Source organism: Chlamydotis macqueenii, chromosome 2, assembly GCF_036417535.1.
Source record: "Chlamydotis macqueenii isolate bChlMac1 chromosome 2, bChlMac1.mat, whole genome shotgun sequence".
NCBI lineage: Eukaryota > Metazoa > Chordata > Aves > Otidiformes > Otididae > Chlamydotis > Chlamydotis macqueenii.
In genome coordinates this window covers 108396963-108407851 of record NC_141557.1, presented here as the reverse complement: position 1 = coordinate 108407851, position 10889 = coordinate 108396963, and the positions used below count along the sequence as shown (strand labels likewise).

The 10889-nt window shown below is 44.3% G+C and overlaps 1 protein-coding gene across 1 annotated transcript in view; it reads right to left on the bottom strand.

The window, feature by feature from the left end:
* Nucleotides 1–8118: 8118 nt before the first annotated feature.
* The window catches only part of PIEZO2 (piezo type mechanosensitive ion channel component 2), a 323563-nt gene continuing 320792 nt past the window's right edge, over nt 8119–10889 (bottom strand). The window contains exon 52 of the mRNA XM_086740615.1: nt 8119–10479. Coding sequence (XP_086596741.1) covers nt 10227–10479 — 253 coding nt within the window. The 3' untranslated portion in view covers nt 8119–10226. The remainder of the gene's footprint in view (nt 10480–10889) is intronic.

The window sequence follows — 10889 nt, the reverse complement described above, 5'->3', positions numbered from 1 at the left end:
TGTGCCTTTTGCTCTGTTAGATTTCCTCTGTTTTTTCACAGTGTCTTCTACTAGAGTGGGGGTACGACAGCGCCGTTTCAAAGGAGAACCTTGGCTCGGTCTCTCCTGGTGCCTGATGCGGGTGCTGGAGGGGGAGCCTGCCTGTGTAGCAGGATGCTTGAGGCTGGAGATGGGCTGGAGACACAGGAGAGGAGGCTGGGCTCACTGGTATTGGGAGCTCTGCAGCTGGGCCCTGGCAGCTGTGAACTTGCGCAGATTTTTTAAGGGGCAGTGAAGGGGATCCAAGAGCTAGCACATGGGAGACTTGATGACAAGGGGCAGGGAGCCCAGCAGTAAAGCTACATCGTTCTCATCAGGAGAGCAGAGATAAGCCATGCAAAAGGGATAGGTTTTGTCCTCTAGGTGCCTCTTTGAAGCAGACTTAAGTAATATACTTTGTTCATTGGCCAGTAAAACAATTGGTAGATAGAAGCATTCCTTGAGGTTTTTTTTCTCATCTAACTATTTGTTCCTTCATTTCTTTTTTTTTTTCCTTCCCCTTTGAACAACAAGGCCAAAGCAGTTTCATCTGCTCATCTCTAAAATCATCAGCAGTGAGCACCATGTTTGTGCTCAGCTGATGGTGAGCTATGGACTAAGAATAAAAACAAATTAAAACACTTTTGCATATCCCATTTGCCTTTTTGCAGGCCGTGTAACATGGTGTTGTATAAAGCTTATAGTATCTGGAGCTCATCCTTATTTTGTGATGCTTTTTGAGGGAAAGTATTTTGGACCTTTAAAAGGTGACTTTAGAAGGGTGGAATCCTTCACCTTTGAAAAGGAGGAAGGTACCGTCCAATTTTTTGTCCTAACCTTCCATGTGGTTCCTTTTGAGATGCAATGAGCTTTATAGCTGGCCTTATCTTTTCTTTCTCTGATCCCTCCCTCTCTCTCCCTCCCACCTCTCCCCAGCACTGGTTAAAACAGGGAGAATTTTATAACTGGATGAGTATATAGTTAATACACTATCTTGACCTCCAAAGTTCTGCCTCTACAATGTATTTAAAGGTGCCAGCTGAAAGGGTTCATTAATATTTTACTGCATTACCTCACTCTTGCTGCCACAGCGTTAAAAATCTGCTTTCCCCGAATGTTTGTTGCAGGAGTCTGATGGTCATGAGCCGTCTGCGTCTGCTGGCAGCTCTCCTCTTCCGCCCCAGCACGGGCTGCAGCAGGCAGCAGCTTGAAAAATTAATGAGAGCTAATACAGCAGTCCTGCGTGACTGAAAAAGAATACACACACACACACACGCACAGATGCACAATGTCCGTGTGTGTGTGTTTCACACGCCACTTGAACATATAGGACCAGATGCTAAAGTTGTGTAGCAGGCCTTAGCCAGCATCCAGCCATGTAGCAGGGTGCACCCCAGCACAGCTGGGCTGCCTCAGGCCCTGTAAAGGTGTAAAAGTCCTCACAGGAACACCAAATTGCCTCTGAAAAATGATACTGGCTCATCAAAGCCTTTGAAGGAGGTTTAGGTTGCAACCGCAGCACGAAGAGCTTTACACTTGCAGGAGATCCACATGTGTTCTTTTGTGGTACCCCATATCTCATGGTGCTGAAGGCAACGAGAAAGGAGCAGGAGAAGGAAATGAAAAGACTATGTGTGATGTTACCAGTGAGGGGAGGCAGAAAGAGATGGTCATAATACATTTGAGCTGTGTGTGTGATGTGTATCCCTTTAGATAACTGGCCCTGTCTTGGGCTCATGATCTTGTGAGTTCGGGGCTTGGGCAGGAACAGGGCCAGGATTTTCATTTCATGTATATTGCTTTTTGCAAGTGTATTTTGCAAGTGTATGTCATTTCTGCATATTGAAGAGGGAGAAAGATTTTTTCCTTCATATGTGAATAATCCACCAGTTATTCTTGAGAGAGGAAAGTCTGAAGGTGCCTTGGTCATCAGTCATCGTCCAACTAGTCTTCTCCATAGCGAAAGATTATTTTCATTGATGATCTTGATGATCTTGGAAGTCTCTTCCAACCTTAAGTTTCTATGATTTTATGATTAGATTTCCGTTTTAACAACACCTCTAAATAGCAGTCAGTGGAACTGGGCTTGTGAGGTGCCTGTCAGGCCAGGAGAGGCAAGGAGAGGTGTTTGGTGACCACTTCTGTGACTTTCTACTTGTGCAGCACATTCTTCAGGAAAATCTTGAAGCAATCATGTGAATGATTTCTCATTCCATGAACTTTATCAACTTGAAACATAGGATTGAAGGAGTTCCTTCAATTATAGATGTCTTATGGAATGATTCTGAATACTGTTTCTCCTCCATCTCTTCTTCTGCTATCCTAAGTGTCCACCTTAATTCTTAAACTGCCCTACAAAAACCTGTAGGAGAAGCCCTCCAGCACAGTGGAGCAGGATTGTACTGCACTCATAGCTTCTGCTCCCTTGGCCACTAAATGGGGAATCTGCTTTTCCTGTTGCATGCTCACAAGTTGCTTTGCTCTTGCTTTCCTCCAGCTTTTAATAAAGCGTTAGATTTCCTCTGTTTTCCTCCTTCTCAAGAAAGAAGCAACAAAAAAAGAGAGATCTAAAATAGCCCATATGCACCTAGGGTAGAAGCACTGCTTTAAAATTGCACGAAGCCGTGCAGAACAGCAGCAGTTTTATTCTCACAGCATCACCGTGGGATTAGCCAGTGTAGCAAGTCAGGGAAAACCGTGAACGCTTCAATTACACAAACACCACGGGCTGTGCTATTTGCCTTGCCACACACGCAAGCGGGATTCCTGGGATGTCTGGTGTTACTGCTCTGGGTGCGTTGTCAGAGCAGCCGTCCTTGCACTGACTTACAACCACCACTGCGTGCATGAGCACACGTGGGTTTCCAAATAGAGCTGAAGAAAACACGCTGCAGCTGAAATCTGCGTCTCCTCCCGTTTTCTGAAGTTACGTCAGGACCATTGATGGGCGTAATGAGGGAGTAAATGCATTCGTAGGCTGGGGAAGAAACACAGCAGGTTTCTTTGGTCCCTGTGGTCGGGGGGGGGACAAACGCTGGTGGTGATTCTGCTATCTTGGAGTAAAGGAAAAAAAGTAAAGAGATGAGAGGCTTTGTTTTGTCTCTCAGAATGTCTAAAGATAAAGGAGCGGCCAATATAAATGCCACATTTTAGGTACATGGCAATTTAAACCTTGTCTTGGGAGCACATGCTTAGCTTTTGCCTGGAGAAGCCTGCCTAGCCATTGCTCCTATCATGAAATTCAATCCCAAATTCCTTAAGAAAAACCCTTCGATAAGTGAAAATTTTTTCTTTTTTCAGTGGAAATTGGAGAAAAGTGAGACAATTAATTGAAATCCCTTTTTCTCTTTGAAGGCACTGGTGACACAACTCTAACGCTGACATATTACACTGTAGAGGCATGTGAACGGAGGCGATGCCACGGCTGCGCGCTGCTCCTGCCCCAGCCTTGCCTCTGTCTTGTCCCCTGGCACTGGCACAGGGTTGGGCTGTCAGTCTGGAGTGAGACATGGTTTATTCCCAGGGCTCAGTCCCTCAGGCTAACTTTTTGGTGAACTTCTTGGCTTTTATTGTTAACGCAAGCTGCTATTGAGGCACCTCTTGGAGCTAAGTCCAAGTCAACTTGTGGCTGTGGCCGCAAGTGGTGGGTCCCTGCTGTGGGACCTGGGAAGCACGTCCTGCATCCTCAGCATCCACAGCCTGCTGAAATGTGAGCGCTTTGATTTTAAGTGGTGTCTCTTTAAATAATATTACCAGATAAATGCTGGAAGTGGGATATGACTGAAACTTCCATAAATATGACATCACCTCCTTGCCATGGCATTTTCCTCATATTTTAAAAAACTGTCTAGCTGGAATAGCATAAAATCTTTACTGAATTTGCAGTCAGCTCCCTGTCACGTTGCAATTGGGTGGTAAAATGCCCACAGGCTTCACACGGGTGTCCCCGCTCTGCCTTGTCTGTTAGTGCAGTGCTGCACAGGTCGGCTGGCTGGGAATAAACAGCCTGGACCCTGTGTTCGATAACAGGGATCACTGAGGGACACACAGGGTGATGCTCGCCACTGCCACGTGGTTGCTGTGAGAACTGTTGCAGCCGAAACACAGTTTCCACGATGCAGTGGAAAAATGAAAGCTCAGCACTGTGAGTGAGGCAGGGCTGCCAAACCTGAGGCTACAGAAAACTTGAATTTAGTGCTTGATGCTGCAGGAACCACCTGGGAGAGGGCAGTATGAGAACGTGTTTTCTGTCTACGTGGTGCTGACATCTGTGACGGCCTTTTTACGCCCACTGCTGGCTAATGAGTGCTGCCTTTCACAGCAGTGAAGTGTCACCTCACCAGAAAGAGCAGCTGCTTCAGTTTAAAGGTGAGTTTGTGGGAAGGTGAGGAAAGAGAAAACAGCCTTCAGCTCTGGGTCTTGGGCTTCTTCCCCAGCCACTCAGCTGTGTGCCCTTTTCCTACACAGGAGTGAAGCTAAAGCAGAAGCTGCTGAGGGGTCCATTTTCAGAGCATAGAATCATAGACTGGTTTGAGTTGGAAGGGACCTTTAAAGGTCATCTAGTCCAACCCCCCTGCAAGAAGCAGGGACATCTCCAACCAGATCAGGTTGCTCAGAGCCCCATCCAACCTGTCCTTGAACGTTTCCAGGGATGAGGCAGCCACTGTCTCTCTGGGCAAGCTGAGGTGTAACAACCTGAGGTCATGTAGTTAGCATTTATTTATTTAATTCGAAGAAAGAATGGTAATTAGGGACAGCTTGGTGTAGCAACAATTTACAAAGAATTATGGCTTTTTTTGTCTTCTGACACTGGCTGCTGTGTAGGAGAATCAAAATGAGGTATAAAGAGAGCAGCCACACGTGTGTGGTGTATGGCAAAGGTGCCTGGAAGCTGCAAGCGCTCACTAGGAGCAGACCCCAGGGACAGTCTCCGCTTTGGCACCTTATTTGATGTAAGAGAGCAGGCTGATCTGCTGAGGAGCGGTGGGGCTGGGTGGTTGCTGATGCAGCACCTCAGGACATTTAGTGAAGTGAGCTACTGGGTGCTTTCCAGGCGGCAGCAGCTCCCCTGGCAGTTGAAGTATTTTGGAAAGAGCACCGCAGGAATCAGAAAAAATCCCCTCACATTCTCCTGGCTGTCATGTAAAGTGAAGCTCCTGCATAAAGTTGATGGCCAAGCGCTCAGGAAATGCTCCAAACATTTCTTGGACTGAGTATTCACCAAACTGGTGAAGAACTCAAAATAAGGCTGCCAGCATTAGATCTCATCAGACTTGGCCTCCTTCCTCCATTGCCTCGTTCTCCATCTTGGACCTTGAAAAGGGCCATGCTACCAGTTCCTGAAGGAGCACGGCAAAATCAGCGTGTCCTCTGCCAACACCTGGAAAGCAACATTCCTGCTAGCTAAATAGAGGAACTGTACTCTCTGGTAAATGCGTGCATCAGGCTGGTTGTATTAATCACTGTGCTGTTAGTAAATGGTAACCATAAGGTGACCTGCATTTTGCAACTGTCTCCTTCAGTTTGGCCTCACAGCTGTGGCTACGTGCTAGCTAGTTTACTGGGCCAAGGGCCGGTGTGGCCGAAGAAGTGCCTGGTGGCCACAGCACTTCCAGTGTGGTCCTCTGATGAGGGCAGCAGAGCTGAGGGGCTGCAGACCCTGCTTGCTGGACACTTTAAATGCACAGTGGCTTCCTGAGCAGAAAGGACAAGTTGCCATGCTACAAAGCTGCAACGAGGAAATCCAAATGGATATGGGGAAAAAAAACCCTCTGTTCACCTTGAGGGTGGTTAAGGGGGTTGTGACATGGCCATCTTTGGAGAATGTCAGACCACAACTGGACAGGTCCCTGAGCAAAGTGATCTTATGTTGAAGTTTGTCCTCCTCTAACAGTACGAATGCTCAGAAAAGTGTAGGTTCAGCACTCTTCACTCTCTGTGGTGCAAGGGTGGGTTTTGTGGCCTATCAGCATAGTTTAGCCCCACAAAGAAACAACTTTTTGCAATTTCTTTTCACAACCACTGGGGGCTAGGCTGGAAAAATGCCTTTTGTGACAATACCACAGACATGAAATTTGTTTTTGCTGACACTGACTAATAGAATAGAACAGACTATTTCAGCTGGAAGTGACCTACAACGATCTTCTAGTCCAACTGCCTGACCAATTCAGGGCTGACCAAAAGTTAAAGCATGTTATTTAGGGCATCGTCCGAACATCTCTTAAACACTGACATGATCGAGGCATCAACCACCTCTCTAGGAAGCCTGTTCCTCTGTTTGACCACCCTCTAGGTAAAAAGAAATGCTTCCTAATGTCCTGTAAACCTTCCCTTGTGCAGATTTGAACATGAAGCTTCTTTGGAAACACTAAAATATCAAATCCTGGAAGGAAAGTAAAAAACACTGATGTTTATAAAAGAAAATGGATTTTATTTTAAATCTGTTTCTTCTTTTCTTACCTAGGCTTATTCCATTGAAGAGCTGCTCCTGTATTGAACAGAAAGGAAGGAGTCCTAAAACCAGGGGAAATAACTAGAAGGATCTGTTTCATTTAAGTCTGACCTGATAACCTTCTAAAAGGCCATTTAATCCCATCCATTCAAGTCAGTCCATTTGTATAAGTAAGGGCCTATGCTATCCTCTTGTGAGATTTCTTGATTACAAGGGTGGAAGAGGGAAAACAGGACCTTTCCCTGGCTCAGCTCCGAAAAATTGGACACAGTGGGTAACTTATGTATGTCTGTAGTACAAGCATTTCTGTATAACTATAATGTTGCTTTGGACCCGATGACTTTATTCTGGTATTTTGGAGATGGCTGTTACAGCAGCCAATATATTGTCTTTAGCAAGCTACAGAATTGGCAGAATCCTAAAATCGTGGCATAATTCAGGTTGTATGGGACCTCAGGAGGCTTCAGGTCAAATCTCCCATGGCGAGTTACAACAGGTTGCTCAGGGCCTCTTCAGTCACATTTTGAAAACCTCCAAGGCTGAAGATCCCACAGCTTCTCTGGGCACTTGCTCCAGTGTTTGAATACGCTCATAGTGAAAACAATTTTCCTTCTATTTAATTAGACTCTCCCTTGCTGCAACTTCTGTCTGTTGCCTCTTGCATCTATCACTGTGCAGCTCTGCAGAGCTTGGGTCCACTTTTCTGTACCTCACGATTAGGTAGCTGCAGACACCACTGAGTTCTCCCCTTGGACTTCTCCTTTTTAAGGCTGAGCAAGCCCAGCTCCCTCAGCCCCTGCTCGCAGGTTGTGTCCTCCAGCCTTCTGCCAGACTCACTCCAGTATCTCAGTGTCTTTCTCGCACTGGAGACCCCAAACCTGCACACAGTTCTCCAGATGTGGTCTCACAAGCGACTAATAAATTCCCTTGACTTTCAGCTGTGCTTTTGTAAACGCAGGCCAGTATGCTGTTTGTTTTCTTTGCCTGAAGGCCACACTGCTGATAAACATACAAATCCCACCCCCAGCCTGGCTCCTTTTACTATAAACGTGTTCCTTACCTCCCCACTTAGTCTGAATTGCTGCATGGGGTCTTTGCATTTGTCTTACTTGAACTTCATGAAGTACCTGGTATCTCATTTCTCCAGCATCTTGAGGTCTGCCTTGAAAGGCAGTCCTGCCCTGCCTGTAACAACTGCCCACCTCACTCTCCTGGAGGGCAGCTGACACACGTACGTTATCACAAACCGCCCCAGACCCAGATTTGGTGTGAACCACAAACTTGCTGAGAGCGCACTCTGTCATGTTCTCCAGGTTGTTAACAAAGACATTAGATGGTACTGGCCCCAGTATTGATTCATAGAATCATACAGACTGGTTTGGGTTGGAATGGACCTTTAAAGGTCATCTCGTCCAACCCCCCTGCAAGGAGCAGGGACATCTTTGACTAGATCAGGTTGCTCAGAGCCCCATCCAACCTGATTTGCTAAAGAATGCCACAAGAAACTGGCTGCCAGTGCAACTTTATCGGGATGGCTGGGCTCAAAGGATGGTCACAAGCAAGCAGTACACTTTTCACCTGACGTAGTTAGCTATCCAGCCCATGACACCAATTTGACTATAGGTTGTTTAAAAAAATAATAAATAAAAAAACAACAGAAGAATCCTTTTATTTTCAAAGTTTGATCAATCCATGAAAGAAAGAGCAGCACATTTCTGCAAAGCCCAAATAACTGTACAGCTCATTCTGCAGATAGATTTTGCCCACCAGAAAGGAAGTGCCTGTTAAAGAGAAAGAACCAGGAAGGGAGCCAGGACCAACTGTGGCCAGCATGGTGCTGCTGGCTGGTACCTTCAGAAACACATTACACTTCTCCTTCCAGTGCTGCTCTCTTTAAAATCACTGAACATCCAGGTGAGGATCCATCTAACCGCAAGGACATTTTAGCAACCCTGCTGGATCCTATGTCAGGGCTGCCCTGTTTATTTTGATTTTCATTCACAGGTCCTATGGAAGAAATGGAGCAAAATCCTCCACTGGGGAATGCTGCCTGGCTGTATAAGCAACCACCTTTCCATTACACATCGGAGGAAATCAGGTTGTCTTCCAGTGAGTTCCAGTCACCAAATTATTTTATTGTCACAATATGATGAAGCAATTTTTATTTTGTGCACTTCATGGTGCTCAAAACGTTAGTTTTCACAGTATAGAATGGATGTGACAGCATTTGTCATGGAAGCACTCAGCAGAGTATGTTGCAACTTCATTTAGTTGTGCTGTTTTATGAAGTTCTGCAGTAAAATGTGCCAGTAAATTATGTTGTATTAGTTTCTTTCTGGTGATTAACTAATCATTCATATAATAAATAGCAGCTAACTACAAGAAAGAGATTTATTTGTCACAGAGTTAGAAGAACGTCAAACTCTTCCCATTTCATGTAAAAAGGCTGAGGAAAAAAATACTTCTAAAATGACTTTGCAACATGTGCTTTATTTTAAGTCATTACTGAATCAAAACTACACAGTATACCCTTTTAACATACCCTATCCACTCAATGATTTTTTTTCTCAATATTTTTTTTAACATGGAATGAAACCTACATTGCAATTGTAAATTTTCATGCTACAATGTTCTCTAATGAGCCATTTGTGTCACTAATAATAGTAATTTAAGAAAAAGGCCATTTCTCAAGCTCGTATGTATGTCTATATTTGGGAACTTAAAAAAAAAAACAACCCGTCTCAGATGTAAAAATGTGACTTGGAATATGTAAACATTTTCGTATACCTGAAACACAGGAAGAATATCAGCTAACAGCAAAACAACGGTTGCCTTAAATCATCGAAATGGGAAAAAGCATGTCATGGGGAGCAGAGAGAAGCACACACTATTCAGTTTTCAAAGGGTTATAAGAAATGAAGTAGCTCTTTAGGTCATTGAATTCACTTTCTTTTCTCATCTAATGTAAAGCAGTAACTTTGAAGAGAATGGCCCAGCAGAACACCCCAATAATTCACCATAATTATTCTAGCCATTAGTTAACCTTGACGAAGTGTCAAGTTTCAGTTGCTTTTTTTTTTTTTTCCTGAGAAAAGTCACTGATATTTGGTGGAAATGTCTTCTGTGACTGTACAAATAAAATAAGGCATTTAAAGAGATTGTTACATGTTTTCTTTTTGCTAACAGAGGCTTGTCCACAGTGTCCTTTGTACATCAAAACCTCTGCTTTTCTACAAATGGGTATGGCTAGAATGTCTTCAGTTCCCACTGCGGCCCTGGGTCTTGGGTGTCCTGAAGGCTAGTCAGCGTCCCATTACTGTAGCTTGAAAGTCAGTGATGTACAACAGCATATTGCACAATCCAATTTGTATGGCTCCAGAAAGGGCTAAGAAGGTACACTGGAGTCATCTGTGGGTTCACTCCCTTCTTTTCTCTTTCAGTTGTAATGATTGTCTGGAAAATTAAATTAGCCAGACAAAGATGCAAACTTTTTGTTGATTAAATTACAAAGCAGTCCCCTGATTGTAGAGGAGTGGCACATTAAAAACAACAAATCATCCAACCTTCTTCACTGTTGATCCTTAATTTCAAAGGCAGCATGGATTCCTAAGGCCGTAGCTTCCAGGACTCCTTCAGTGAAAAATCATTGCTACCTAACTATAAAAGACTTAGCTCTTAAGAGAATATTGTGCTTTTTTATTTTTTCCTTTAAAATTCAGATGAAATCAACTTGATTTGCAGTGTGACACCAAAGAGATCAATTAGTTTTTTCCCTAGTCCACTTGATCATAGTCTCTGGTGAGCGATACAGGAATATTAGTTTGGCATACAGGTCTTCTTCTAGTTCCAGTTCTCCAGTCTCTCGCACTAAGAAAATGTCAGTACACAACTTCAAGATTCGGTCTACGTTGGGTAGCTCTTCAAACATGATGGAGTGAGAGATCCCGCTGAAAAACTCACGAACGAACTTCCCTATCACCAGGACAACTGAGGCATATAGTCCCATGATGCTGAAAATAAAGAAAGGAAAGAGTTCAAATCATGCCTTGAAAAAGGGTCAGCCAAGTGTGAGGGAGCTCATCTAAGTGTAGTCTGTTAGCTGAATGAACATTAATTTCTAATTAGGATCTTGTTTCTGCTGTGCTGCAGGGTGAAGGAAAATAAAGGCTCTTCAAACACCACAGAAATCTGGGAACATCAACAGCTGAGGGTGCTGACTCAAATGGTTTCAGCCCAGTCGCTGATGGTCTCACATCCTGTCTGCTACAGCTTGGAAGTCACAATGGGAAATCTGACAACTGCTGGCTGCTAAAGCCAAATAATCTGTCAGATTTCATATCTAATATTTTTTTATTAAAGTACATGTGACAGACTAACATTTACCTGGCCTCTCCTGATAATCCTCCTATGAGGAGTTGTC